This window comes from Lycium ferocissimum, chromosome 1 (assembly GCF_029784015.1).
Source record: "Lycium ferocissimum isolate CSIRO_LF1 chromosome 1, AGI_CSIRO_Lferr_CH_V1, whole genome shotgun sequence".
NCBI classification, from domain to species: Eukaryota; Viridiplantae; Streptophyta; class Magnoliopsida; order Solanales; family Solanaceae; genus Lycium; species Lycium ferocissimum.
The window spans coordinates 10,194,132-10,209,208 of record NC_081342.1 but is presented as its reverse complement, the minus strand read 5'-3'; the positions used below and the strand labels follow the sequence as shown (position 1 = coordinate 10,209,208).

The following is a 15,077-nucleotide window of genomic DNA, read 5'->3' as shown; positions in this document are numbered from 1 at the left end:
AAATTTATACAATGCATTTTACTTTTAGTATAACAAACCAAACAATCAATATGAAATTATACTAGGATAACTTATCTCAACATAACTTCTCTTCAAATCAAACGACCCCTAACTATCTTTGTTAGTAATACTATTTTGTAAAAAGAAAATGAATAAAGTTAGGATGCAAATCCTAAAAGATGAAATGACAGGGCGCAATTTAAAAAAGGGACATACCTTTTGGATAAATGGTGCAAACCGATTAAGTTTAGTAACGCCAACTTAGGTTTTAAAAAGGGAAATCGGTAAAAAATATCCTCTATTTTGGGAAAAGTGTAAAAAATTTCTCAATTATAAATTGGGATAAAAAATACCTCTTCCCATTATGAAAGTTTTTAAATATATCTCTATCTTAACGGAAATTCGCAACATAACTTTTAAACCCGCTCCATTTAAATATGACCCAACTATATAAAAAATCATATGTGACCAACTTGTTCCTGAGTACTATAGCTGGAGCCACTAAGCACAAGAGCAGGTAATCCATATGGATTTTTTATTTAGTTGAATCAGGTTTAAATGGAACAAGTTTAAAAATAAAATCGAATTGTGTTAGAAATTTCCATTAAGGTAGGGGTATATTTGAAAACTTTCAATGATGAGAGAATATTTTTTATCCAAATTTGTAATAAGTACATTTTTAGCCCTTTTCTCAAAATCGGGGGTATTTTTGATCCTTTTCCCTTTTAAAAAACATCACTTGGGTTTCATTATGAGCTGTCCCAACCAGAGTAACATTTACACGCATATTCAGGAAATCCCAAGTTCTGTCAGAAAGACAAAAAAGGAGAGAAGTGGGGTTTCATTTCTTGGCTGTCATCTTGCTGCCAAAACTATTCTTCTTTCTGCGAATCAGGTATTTTCTTGATCAAATGGTGCCCTTTTTTGTGTATTAACACTTTTTGTTTACATTTTTGTATTCTCATGGTGTTTGTTATACCACTTCGTTGGAGTTCCTTTTTTTTTTTTTTTTTTGCAGAATTATACAGTTTGTACATTCTTATTTTTCCTTTCTATTTATGTTTGGTGTTCCCATGCCGTTTGATACATCAGTGTCCATTGTTGGAGTTCTTTTTGTTTCTCGATTCTTTTTTTGTATTCTTATGGTGTGTTTTATGTGTACAACAACAACGACATATCCAGTGTAATCCCATAAGTGCGGTCTGGGGAGGGTAGAGTGTACGTAGACCTTACCCTACCTTGGGAGGTAGAGAGGCTGTTTCCGATTGACCCTCGGCTCAGTGTTTTATTGTGTGTGTGTGTATATATATAAGGGGAAAGGGGCCAAATTTACCTCTTTACTTTACTATATCGTTCACATCTATACTCCGTTAGAATGTAGCCATAAGTACCCTGCCGTTAAGAAAGATTTCAAATTTACTGTCCAATAGATGGATTTCCCTAATTTACCTTTCAATTACCCAATTCACTTGAATACCCATTTAAAGACGCGACCTGCGACCCGCATAACTCATGCTAGTGAAGTTTAGAAGGATAAAATTTACACAAAAGTAAAAGTCTTTCCATCCATGAAAATTCGGCCGGCAACTAGTGAAATTATAGTTTCTTATCTTTGCTAAGATATAGTCAATGGTTTTAAGTTTCCCAATATTTAATAGTTATCTCATACAACCTTAGGAGAACCACACCCCAAAAGTTAGCTATCGAGGTGGGAGAGCCCAAGGTTAGATAATCCCCACATCAGCTCCCCATTTAACCGATGTAAGACTTAAGTTCCATACCTTGCAATAGGATCATATCAAACCACCACACTCTGCATCTGTCGTCCTCAACGGCTGTGCGCTAGACCATTTCTATCCCCGAGCCAACATTGTAATACCGGCGTCACCATCCAAGGCACGACGGGCAGTGGATGGCTTCGATGCCATTGGTACAACCTTAGGAGAACTACACCCCAACTAAGTTGCGCGGACTCTCCGTTTTTGGTGCCGATCCTGTCTCGACACGGGTCGGAGGGAGCTGGAGCGGGATACGTTCGGATACGGTCAACTAAGTTCGGATACTTTGACCCGAGTCTATCGACAAATTTGGGGGAAATTGAGATTTTGATTTCTCAAAATTAAAGATAAAACAAATTTAAGATGAGGGAAATGACATACCATCAATATTATAGTACTTTTGTCTCTTTTTTGCTGATTCGTGTTTTTCTCAACATTTCTAGCTCTACTTTTTATAATTTTGAATTTTCTTGCCGAATCACCGCATCCGTATCCATACCCGGATCCGCACCCCCGAATCTTAAAATTTAGATTTTGCCGAATCCGACACTCGGATCCGTACCCTTATCGGATACCCGCACCCGAGTCCGAGCAACTTAGCACCCCAAAGCTAGCTATTGAGGTGGGAGAACCCAAGGCTATATAAGCCCCCCATAGCTCCCCATTAAACCGATGAGGGACTCAAGTCCCAGACCTTGCAATAGGATCATAACATTATCACTCCAGTTTTTGAAGAAACTGACATACCAGATTTAGAAAAATATTTGCATGTAGTTGGATTTGTTGTTTAGGGCATACTTCCGCATTTTATATGACTCTTCCAAAAACTATTAACTCACCTGTTGAAAACTAGTATGAGGATGAAAAGCTGATTAAAGGAATCTGGACATTATGCAATAAAGCAATCTGTTTGTTAATTAATATCATAATAACTAGTAAATCTTTTGACCTTCTAATTTTTATAACCAGTGTCCACTCTACTTGAAAAGCTGCAAACACATATGAGGAGCAAGAAATGAAGAAACTTCTCGCTGATAGTATAATATTTATTTTACACAGTCAGTATGTATAACTCAAACTGATCGAGAGAAATATATAATAATTTTCATAAACATTACCAGGAATACCTCATTCTGATCCAATATACCTTATCGTAAAGAGCATTTGGATTGTTGGAAACAGTCGGCATTGCAGAACGTTGAATGCTTTTTGAGAAATAACTGTTACTAATTGCTTATCTGGGAAATAAAGTATATCTCTGGCATTCTCTCATTTATAGCAAGCTGGTAGTATTAAAAAAAAATATTTAATCAATGTGCGGCGGACACATTTGAACTCAGAAGTTCAACTGAATTTTGTCAACTACATCCCAAATAAACCACCTGAATTGAACAGATTTAATAGTCATGTAATGTTCAAGTTCAAAAACACTAGAATTAATACTCTTCAGGAAATGGATGCTACATAATGGGTTATGTGGGTCGCGGGTATTCAAGTGAACTAGATAATTGGAAGGTAAATCGGGGAAATCTGTTAATTGGAGGATAAATTTGAAAACTTTCTTAACGGAGGGGATAATTTTGACACATAGAATAACGAAGGATAGATGTGAACAATATAGTAAAGTATAGGAGTAAATTTGTCCCTTTTCCGCATATATAAAATCTGTGTCCCATTGTTTTTCTCCATTGTAAAACATAATTTCTGAAATTCTAACATGCGGTTGCTTTTCATAGTAGTTGACTTGTACTGCTGTGATCACTTGCACTCATTTTTCTCTGAAATTTGGATGAACATTGTTGACAAGTTCATAGGACTAATTAAATAAAATAATCTGAGCCGAGGATCTTCCGGAAACAACCTCTCTACCTTCTCAAGGTAGGGCTAAGGTCTGCGTACACTCTCCCTCCCCAAACCCCATTGGATTTGTTGTTGTTGTTGTAATTTGTTTAAATGTTGTTGAAGTGTTAACTGATAAAGAAATGGACCGTCGGCCTAACTCAATCCCAAAAGCTAGCTCATGAGGGGAGGATTGCCCAAGAACATATAAGGATACCAAGGACCCCTTATCCCACTGACATTGGACTCCCAACGCTATTTCTTAGCCTATTTTGTTGGAGAAATTTTGTATGTGTTGGTTAAAGTTTAGATAGATCTAGAAAATAGAACTAACAATCTAAAATCCAATATCAAATTACTTTTGAAGTTAACAGAGAAACTTATACTGATATAACTTAACTATCATCAACTTAGATTAGGGACATTACTTAGGAAAAATAAATCTTATATAATAATTCTGTAAATAGCTAAGGATAAACTTTATGCAGACTTGATCTTCCTCACTGTCTGGTACTACGTCACCTTCATCTTCGCCTTCTTTTTCGTCCTCATCCCTGTCGGGACTTCTATCCGGATTCGTCCTCATCCTCATCCTCATCGAGACTTATATCTGGACCAGAAGAATCATATTCTAGTCCTAGGTTTCACACATTTTTCGATATTCTTGATTATCGTCAAATATATCACTTGTGTTGTTTCGGCAACAATATGGTTCTCCACAATCCAATGTTTGTGGTAAATATTTTGGACGGCCGTCAATTGTTGGATATACTGGATAGGAAAAATCTCGATACAACTTCATTTTCTAATAGGCCCCAGCATTCTTCTTCATCCGCTTGAAAGAATTTAAGATCTTCCAAAGCATGAAATGTGGTGAGTGTTTTTTTTTCTCTAAGATTTCTTTGTACAAGGCTTGGATAACCAGTAATTCATCTCGAAATTGATTGGTTTGAAAAGTTTCTGTCAGTACTTGACATACGTGTAAAGTAGTGATAGTGATGTATTTGTTATTTTCCAAATTTGCCTACTCTATAACTAACTAAAGCAGAAAATAAGAATAAAGAAATACAAAATGAATGTATTTACAATTTCATGTGCCACCCGTATAAAGAAACAAAACTTCAGCCGTTAGCTTTAGGTGCCACGTGTAGATCTGGGATCAAAACTTGATTTGTCAATTGAAGGGTGTAGATGTCTTTGTAATTAGAGAATAAAAATGTCTGTATTGACCAGATTCATTTCCCATTCGCATCGCCTTTGATTGTGTATCTTCTTCCTCTATTGTTGCCTTCAATCCTGAGATGGTATCATCTCCAACACGAGTAATAGGCATTTCTGTAAGATAGTAATTTAACAAACCTCTCCTTTCTTGGATTTTAAGTTGATATATATTCTTTTTTTTTTGGCTATCTACACAGTTAAAACATCTAGCTACATGTCATCCAACGAGGATCCTGTGGAGATTGACAGTCCTGCTGCATGTAATGGAGACACACCTAGTACCAATGAAAATGGACTTCACCTTTATCCTGTTTCTGCCAATGATTCAGGCGAAGGTCTACCATATGCTCCTGTTGATTGGCCTAGTCCAGGTGATAAATGGGCCTGGAAGGTGGGGAAAAGAATTGCATCTGCTGGCTACTTTCTTGACAGATATCTGTATCTTCCAAAACGTCTTCGTGGAAAGCGAAGTGTTTTCGCAAGTAGACTTTCGGTTGAACAATACGTCCGGTCTGAGTTTCCGAGTGTGGATGTCAATGAATTCTTTGCCTCATTCAGTTGGAAGATTCCCTCAAAACTATTAAAAGGTTAGCTTTGATACGACTTTTTGGTTATTTAGTACATTGAATTTTCCTCTGTTTTGGGGATTAGTAAGAAACTTTTTGAGACATGGCTCACTACAGATACACTACTTTCAAGGCAAAATTATGCAACTAGGACCGCCTATTCAAAATTACTGATCTTAGTCTCTGGACTCTGCATATGTAACTTTGTCCTGGGTTCTGTTACATGTATGCTCTTTGCTGAGCTCTCTTTTACCTAATTGGGGAGCCTATTTATATTTGTTTAACTTTAGCGTCATTACCCCCATTTAAGAAGACCTGAATTTTTTTCAAGAGGCTATGTGTATGTATATATATATATATATATATATAATATATATAGAAAGAACTATTAATACTCCCTCTATTTCAATTTATGCAACGGTTACAAGAAAGTCTCTTGAAACTTATGGTATGGAACACGCAATAGATGCCATCTAAAAAAGGGATAATTTCAGAGACCTTCCCTCAGGTTTCGCTTTGTAACATTAACCTCCTTTGTGATTTACAATATTACGCATAAGTCCCTATTTTTCATCAGGCGCGCTTAGTCCCCTTATTTTGATTATTTTTTTAACAATTTCGTTAATATATTTATTATAAATATAAAAATATTACAATTTTACTACTTTACCCATTGTCCCTTACACTGTTACACATATATTCTCTTATTTAATAAATTTTTTTTTTTTTTTAAATAAAGGATCTAAATCCATTGGTTGGCTCCCTACTCTGCCAATGAAAATACTAAGGATTCATATATGCAGACCCATTTTTGTTGATTTCTCTCCAGTAATTGACTTTTGTGAAGAGACCTTTTTTTTATAAGTACTTTTGTCAAGAGACCTTTAGACTGTCTGAAAAGAATTTCTGCTATCATGGTGGATATTCCAGTCAGACCCCTCTAGAACAGCATCCTTGTCCTCACTATAACAACTAAGTTTTTCTCGAAGCTGATTTTTTATGTTGTATTTTACATTTATATAACAATTTTTTACTTATAACAGCAACAACCATCTTTACAACAATATACATGCTCTTTGTAAAATCACTCCTCTATAACATCTATCTTCATTTTTGGTGATATAATGATTAGCCATCTTTATAGAAATAGAATCTCTAAGATTACCAATAATAGATCTAGGGGTTTTGACCAAATATTTCGATACTTTAATACACTATTTATGACAGAATATTATATGAATATTTAAAATATGAATATTTAATTTTCATCATAAAAGGATTTCCCTTCTATATACAAAGTGTGATTTAGCTTAGGATTTGGCATTAAAAAAAAAAATGAAAAATTAGATTTTTTGCATCTTTTATGCCTATACAACAACATATCCAGTGTAATCCCACAAGTGGTGTCTGGAGAGGGTGGTGTGTACGTAGCCTTACCCCTATTTTGTGAAGGTAGAGAGGCTGTTTCTGATAGCCCTCGACTCAAGTAACGCATAATAAAATCAAGTAAGGAAAGGAAAATATAGTAGTAAAGCAGTCTTGCTAAACATAATGGAGAAGAGAACAGTAGAAACATCACATAATACGATAAGCCGAAGCGAAGGAGACAACTGGTAATAACAAAATCAAAGAACAAGATAGTATGTGAGTGATAATAACAACCAAATATAATTTAAATGTTATAGGTGTATAACAGTCAGTTTCCGTAGCAACCAAAAATTTCAGAACCAACGATGATGTTATAGAGAGGGTTGACTGTACAACTGTATGCACATGAAATGATGAAAAAGATTTACAGTTGCTTACTGCAATTCATCCTATTTGGTAGATCTTTTAACCATGAATTCGCTGGGTCTTGAAAATATGACTTTTAATCTGATCTTATTTATTATAACTTTATCTTTTAATCTTATCTGATTTCCATGTGAACAAGAACGTGAAAGGCAACAACATTTGTGGAGTAAGGAGCCAAGCCAAGTTGCGAATTGATTTAGATTCATAATTCTAAAAAATATCTATTAAATAAATATAGTATATTAGTTAGGGTAAATTAATCTATTTTTTTTTTTTGTTTGAGGTAAGGGTAAATTAATCTAATTGAGATCTTTTATATTTATAAAAAATACATTATTGCTTTTTCTTGAGCCGATGGTCTATCGGAAACAACCTCTCTACTTCCCAAGGTAGGGGTAAGGTCTGCGTACACTCTACCCTCCCCAGACCCCACTTGTGGGATTACATTGGGCATGTTGTTGTTGTTGTACATTAAAAGATTTGATACAAAAGAATTAAAATAAGGGAGGTAAATGTAATATCTTAAACCACATGGGAGGTTAGTGTTATGAAGCGAAACCTAAAGGGGGGTTTCTGAAATTAACCTGAAAAAACATGCCATAGACATTACCCTTTAAGCACTCTCCATGATGGGATATGGATTAGCCATCATGGATATGAAGTCCATCAACTAGATATGAAGTGCTTTGACTAGTTTAGAAGATCAATTAAAGAAGCATGAAAGGTCAACAACATACTAAAATGGAAATTTAAGCAAGAGGTGGCTACATTCTAAATAGCTAATTGGTTAAGCAAAGCAATTTCTTGTTTTTAGCTCAAGGGTGTTATTGTAACTAGCTTAGGTTAGTTTATCTACTATTATTAGGGGTGATAAACGGGCAGGCTGAGCTAATTTTGGGCGAGTCAAAATGGGCTGAGTTAATAAATATAACCCGCTCAAAAGTTAAATGGGTTGAGCCGAAATGGGCTAAAAGTGGGTCATAACCCAATCCGTCCAATTCTTACTAACTTTTAATTTCTTCATTTGTTCTTTTATAATTTTTTAGTACCTAATAAAATAATTTTTTCTTTTTATTATGGCTAATATAACTTATCAAATAAAAAGATTATCTTTTTGAAAATATTTCGATAAGATTTCTCGTAGTTCAATTTGGGCTGCATATCAGCCCAACTTTTTATGGGTCGAAATGGGTTGAGCTAATAATTGGGCGGGACATGCTGTCATTGGTTGATTTTGCCACCCTTACTATTATAAATAGTCGAAACTAGGGTTTGTGTTGCGGCTCCTTTGTGAGTTTGGGGAAGAATCCTCATATATCTTCAATTGAACCCTCTTGATTACTTGGGTATGCATTCCCTTGTTTGAGTTAAATTTCCCTTCTCCCATTATAATCATTTATTGAATGCTTAGTTTTATCTTCATTTAATTGATTAAATCCTTTCTAATTCTATCTCTCTTAGTTTCAATCTCTCGTCCGTGTTTTCTATGTAGTGTTATTTGTTTGTATGCTCCGTGGTTAGCATTTTACACCACTCCAGGTGCTGCTTTGATATAAATACAAGGTGTTACCTTTATTTGAAAAAAAAAAAAATCAAAAGAAAAATCATTTCATTCAAGGGAAATGTGAAGTTTAAATTAAATTGTTTCTAAATATAGAAAGGTGCAATTCTTTTTGGGACAAATTAAAAAGAAAATTGTGCACATAAAATGGGATGGAGTGAGGATTAAATGTACATCTATAACAACAGATTATTTTGGAAGAATATGTCATTGTACCATTAAATTCTCATGAGAAAAATGATGTCTAGGTCATTAGCTGGTTAGAGCTCTATACACAGGTAATATACATATGGTTCGGTTATATTGAGCTAGCTTATCTTCCATCAATTAAAATTATCAAACAAGCTTTTCTTTAATCAAACACTTGTCAAGAAAAAGTTCTCTCCATATTAAATTGATTCTTGTGCTAATTTCAACCAATATGTAAAAAAAAAATAGTGTGAGGATGGATTTGTTTTATAATAAAAATTATGATAGAATGATTCTTTTACGATTGTGAATGATCTTAAGCAAAAGATCCAATATTAATTGTACAAAATTAAGTACTTACACTTCTTTTTTGCCTCCTCATTTATTAGTTACTATAGTTGTTATGATGCAGTTACATATAAGCGATCTCGTTGGGTCATACATAGTGATTTTTGGAAATGTTGCATTTTGGGTGTGCACAGGTAGTTCTTTAGCTAGCCGAAATGAGAAAACATATCTCCGTCTTTACCCCCCAAATTCAAGGTGGGGGAGGGGCAGTAAGTTAATTGATGATGCAACTTTTAATCTAGTCAAATTTTGAGTTTTCTTTAATTGTTTTTCCTAGTTTTGACATATATCCTAGAGGAGTGAGTAAATTTTAAAATTTTACACCAACCAAAAGCAAGTTGTTATCTCAATCAACTATACCTCAACTCAAGATATCTTTTTTGGGTGGGGGGATGTGGTTTGTGGAGGGGGGGGGGGGGTTCATTTCTATGGATCATCTGTAATAATTTTGTCTTAGACTCATTTCACCTTCGAAGGATTCATGTAATTAGTCTATTTATATATTGATCATGAAGCCATTGCAACCGTCCTCCTTTACTGTCTATACTTTGTACATAGGACTCCCAACCTCAGCCCTTTAGACTCCAGAGTCAGTCTCCAAAATTTCCAGCTTAGCGTTCACTGCGCTGCGGGTCTCATCAATCAGGACGATGTCATCCACGAATAACATACACCATGGCACCTCCCTTTGGATTTGCCGCGTCAATCCATCCATTACCAGGACAAATAAAAATGGACTAAGAGCGGATCCCTGGTGCAACCCCATTACCACTGGGAAGTGCTCCGAGTCTCCTCCCACTATACGACTGTACGTATCCTGGTCTTGGCTCCATCATATATGTCCTTGATCACACTAGTGTACGCCGCAGGTATACCTCTAGCCTCCAAGCATCTCCATAGAACCTACCTTGGGACTTTGTTGTATGTCTTTTCTAGGTCAATGAATACCATATGTATGTCCCTCTTTCTCTCCCTATACTGCTTCACTAGTCTGGTTCGCGGAACTAGACACGCTTCTCCTCACCCTCATCTCCACCGCCCTCTCCCAAACTTTTATAGTGTCGCTTGGCAGCTTGATACCCATATAGTTGTTGCAACTCTAAATGTTCCCCTCGTTCTTGTACAAAGGAATCAGTGTGTCCAGGCATTTTCACGGTCTTAAAAGTGACGTTGAACAACCCAGTCAACAATTCATTTAATGTGGTGGTGTTTAAATTAGCACGGATTTAAAAAAAGAAAAGAATGGAACTTGTGGCCTTAAACAAGCCATGATATTCATGTGGCTATAAAAGCAAGTCATTAAGGGTAAAGGAAGTGTAAAGTTAAATTATATTCAAATATAGAAATGTACTGTTCTTTTTGGAACAAACTAAAAATGAACGTGTGCCACATAAAATGGAATAGGGGGCGTGCCTTTTATATAGCTTTCAAATATGTATATTTTTTTATTTTTTTTTAAAGTAAGGAATTGATGTTTGAAATCACACTAAAATAGATGCTTTGACCCTCGTGTTACGGATTATGTCATTATCTTTTGGGCGGACTGAGTAGTTGATTACTTCTTCTCAATACCACATTCGGCGTGACCATTTATACTTGGCAGAAAATTTAACCGATTGTGTGTACTTTTTTTTTTCTTTTCGAAATAGTAATAATTCTATTCAGAAACAACACAAAGGTAGTGCTGGATTTTCTGTACAAGTGAGCCAAAAAAGCCAAAAATGTAGCCCTCTTCTAATCGTCGAGGGACCCTATGAAATGTAGTAACATGATACAATCTAGCTTAATCTTCTGCACTGATTGTGTTTACTTTAAAGACACCATTTGATACACTGTTGCAGATCTCTGAAAGGTGAAACCTAAAAACTTGATTAATTATGAGGAGCTTTAAGTTCATATTGAGGATGTGCATGAGCTACTTACTTAAATTTCATACCTTCTCCCATTATAAATATCTAGTAATCCCATAAAAATCTATTTCTTTAGCTAATTCTGTAAAATTTTCATTTCGAGTGAATTTCCTGTTATGATTATAAATTTGAATGCTCTCAGTAGATTGCAAATCTTTTAATGTTTCTTGTTGTGCTTAAGCGAGTTACTTAGTGGACTTGATTCCAAAGTTGTTTTGTTTGCCGAAAAATTGTAGGTGACTGCTATGCTGAGGTCACATCTTCAGGCTTGAAATCTGATTCTCAATTACAAAGCATGAGTTGTAAGGCTGGTAACAGCATGTGTGCAAGTTTAATAGCAGGGGATCCAAGTCCAGAGACAATGTTTTGTGACATTTGTTGCAGTGAACCTGGTTTTTGCCGAGATTGTTGTTGTATTCTTTGCTGTCTGACTATTACTTCTGCTTATGGTGGGTATAGTTACATTAGGTGTGAAGCAACAGTTGATGATGGTTACATTTGCGGACACATAACCCATTTAGAGTGCGCTATACGATCTTATATGGCTGGGACGGTTGGAGGAAGCATCGGTTTGGACGCGGGGTTTTTATGTCGACGCTGTGATTCAAGAACTGATTTGATCCCACATGTCACGAAGCTTCTAAATATTTGTAGATCCATTGATTCTCGTGATGACATTGAGAAGATTCTGAATGTTGGCATTTGCATTCTACATGGTTCGCGGAAAACAAATGCAAAACAGTTGCTGCGTCACATTAAATCAGCCATGGCAAAGGTATAGCTGACTGAGAATGGTACTTTGTTTTCTCAAGCTATTAAATGTTTGCTTTTATTATGTGGTTTCCAATTTATTGGAATGACCTCTATCATATCTTGTATCAGCTTCACAAGGGAGCCTGCGTTGGAGACGTGTTCAAAGAAGAACAATTCATTGAGGCCAATGGTATCTTCTCTGTTCTTTTTATTTCTTATTTATGTCACTGTTTCCCTTGGCTCATGTATCTATACCTGGCCAAAAAATCTGTTTATGTCTGTACATGCTTCTCGTGTCTTCAATGTGAATTTATACAAATGCACGAATAGATATGTATATGAACATGCATGCACTCTCTATGCGTTTGCTATTTCTGTACTTTACATTAGTTCACAAATCCAAAGACATATCTTGCAACTGAAGCATAATATGAACAGAAAATTATCAACCTTGAGCTTGGGCATGAAATCAATATAGGAGAGCCTCAGAATGAGGCTGAAGAGGAATTATTTGGTGTAGAAACAGTTTGTCCTCGAGTCTATCCCGCTGCTTCTAACCAGATGAAGGAATATGTCCATAAAATTTAGTATAACTACCCTAAACAGAAAGGCATCAATCTGCTAGGGACCAATCAAAAAGAAGTTGGTGATGCCATATTAGTGAAGTACAGCAGTTAATGGAAGGCACAATGTTGTCTGCAACGTCATATAATAACTCACACCTCCATAACATGATGCAGTGTAGGTGTTTGTGGTTCTCAGGTAATCCTGCTTAGGTATTTGGAGTCAGCTTGTTAGGTATTAAGAAGGAAATCTAACTTGAATCTCCCATTCACTAGCAATCCAAACAACGTCAAGCACTAATGAGAGATGCCTATTAGATTTGTCGTAGTAATAAGGAGAGTATGGTTACAACAAGGAGATCTGCTATTTCTTATACTAAATAAATCTATTCCTAATTTTTATAACTAACATATTAATTCATAACGTCTCCTTTTTAGTTAAATCCCTGTTTCCAGATATATTCATCAAGTACTGGTATCCTCTTGTTGGGATTGTGTGTGGTTTTTTTTTTTTTTTTTGGGGGGGGGGGGGGTGGGGGGGGGGGGGGGGGGGAGTGAGAGGGCACTACGGTGCACTCTTCAGCACACTTTGGTGCTTGCACCAAAACTTTAGGTGATGAAGCGTGTGCTTTTTTAACTACACTGAGTTACCAATATATATTAGTTACTCTTAGGTTCTTCTTTACTTGCTTTAATTAGTCCATTTTAAATCTACTCATTTTTTAGTATGAACAATGTGCATAACTCACCGTTTAGGAGTCATTAGTACCTTCAAAGGCTTATTTCTCCGTCACAATATACAGGAAGGAGTTTTCTGATATGTGAAATTGTCATCTTAATTTTATATGAATCCCTTTTTTTTCTGAATCTCTTGTAAGTTCGTGTATCCTGAGATTTATCTTATAAGAGCATTTAGTCTACTCGGTAACTATGTTCAAGAGCTTTCTATTCAAATATCCCTCCTCCTTGCAAAGCTACATTCAGTGTAAGATCTCTTTAAAGCCTAACGTATGTTTCTTGTGATGATAGGAGAAACGCCTCATCATGACACTGGCACATCTGTGTGTACACACCATGGAGAGTCTATTGTTAGCGAACGATCTTCACCCGAAAAGATGACTTCAAATTTTGATCATCGAGTTGAATCCCTTAAGCTTGAGATTGAGATTGATCAAACTCTGCAGGCATTGAGGAAGTCTCAAGAATTTGAGTACAAACTTGCTGTGGAAAGACTCTTTGCTCAAAAGAACTACATCATGAATCTATATGAACAGCTCGACGTGGAAAGATCTGATCTATCAAGCCATACTTCGATGGTTGAAACAGATACCTTACTTGATGTTGTCCTAAAAAGGATTGACCAAATAAAGCGAGAAGTGTTGAAACTCAAGGAGATGAAACAGGTACAGAATGGATTTGGAAGCACTTCTAAGGAAATGCTGAAGGACCACTTTGGTCTAGAAACAAAATCTACTTGAAGCAAAGCTCTGCCCAATGTATCTACTACAGTAAATACATCTTGTTAGTTTCATGCCAAAATTTTGTTCCGAGCGATATGTTGTACCTGTCTATCACTGTAAGGGGGTCGTTTGGTATCATGTATTGTTGTAGTGCATGGATTAGTTATACAGGGAACATGGATTAGTAATACAAAGATTATCTCTTGTTAGATGTTATACATAGATTATATTGTTATGCAGGGATCAGTTATATAGGGATTAGTAATACAAATATTATTTCTTGTTAGATGTTTGGTACTAAAAGTAATTGAGTTTATAATAATACCCTTCGATGCTTGACCTTCATTGGTTTCTAGAAAAAAAGAAGAAGATAAAGGTAGTTTTGTCCTTTTGGTACTTTATCCGTGAATAAGTTATACATGGATTAGTTATTCCATGTTGGTGGTGGTATAAAATAATACACCAATTGGTGTATAAGTTATACGTGATTCAAATTACAACCAAACATTGAATATGGTTATACCAAAGTACATACCATGATTTATTTCCTTATACATCATACTAAACGACCCCCAAGTCCATATGTGAACATTTTCATGAAATCAAATTTACTTCGAGAAGAGCTTTTTTACTTTAAAAATATGGGGAGGGGGGGGGGGTCTTTCCACCCACCTCTCCAGATGAAAAGGAGCATTATCTGATTGACATAGAACTCATACGTAATTGAGACAAAACAGGACCTGATATTGCTCAATTCTGCATCATTATGGTTGTGTTTCCATTTTGTAGTTCGTGCAACTCCAACTCAACCACAGAACTGAGAACACGAACACAAATTCAATTCTCTTTCACAGATTTTGGGACTTACAAACGTCACTGCCTGGCAACGTACGGTCAATCAAAGTAAGAATGTTCTACAAATGAAACAAATTTACCTGGAAAATCAACCTCAGACTGTAACAACTCAGTAAGTTAACTGATTAAACAAAATACGTACTAATATCTTTCGGAAAAGAAAAGGAAGTTAATATTTGGAAATCTTCTATTTTTGTAAAGTTGGCCATCAGTTAAAAACCTATTTATCTTTTTTTTTTT

At 35.6% G+C, this 15,077-nt stretch overlaps 1 protein-coding gene across 1 annotated transcript; it reads left to right on the top strand.

The window, feature by feature from the left end:
* Positions 1 to 727: 727 nt before the first annotated feature.
* LOC132047167 (protein OBERON 2) lies at positions 728 to 14,268 on the top strand. Its single transcript, XM_059438092.1, has 5 exons — positions 728 to 895; positions 5,036 to 5,425; positions 11,443 to 11,981; positions 12,089 to 12,149; positions 13,552 to 14,268. Exons 2-5 carry the CDS (start codon positions 5,053 to 5,055, stop codon positions 13,998 to 14,000), a joined length of 1,422 nt encoding a protein of 473 aa, XP_059294075.1. The 5' UTR covers positions 728 to 895; positions 5,036 to 5,052; the 3' UTR covers positions 14,001 to 14,268.
* The last annotated feature ends 809 nt before the right edge of the window (positions 14,269 to 15,077 follow it).

Excerpts from the sequence above, each read along its gene's own strand:
- LOC132047167 (XM_059438092.1), top strand. The coding sequence starts at position 5,053 with ATGTCATCCAACGAGGATCCTGTGGAGATTGACAGTCCTGCTGCATGT. Across the intron at positions 5,426-11,442 it reads TCCCTCAAAACTATTAAAAG|GTGACTGCTATGCTGAGGTC; the intron begins GTTAGCTTTGAT and ends GAAAAATTGTAG. Across the intron at positions 11,982-12,088 it reads TTAAATCAGCCATGGCAAAG|CTTCACAAGGGAGCCTGCGT; the intron begins GTATAGCTGACT and ends ATCTTGTATCAG.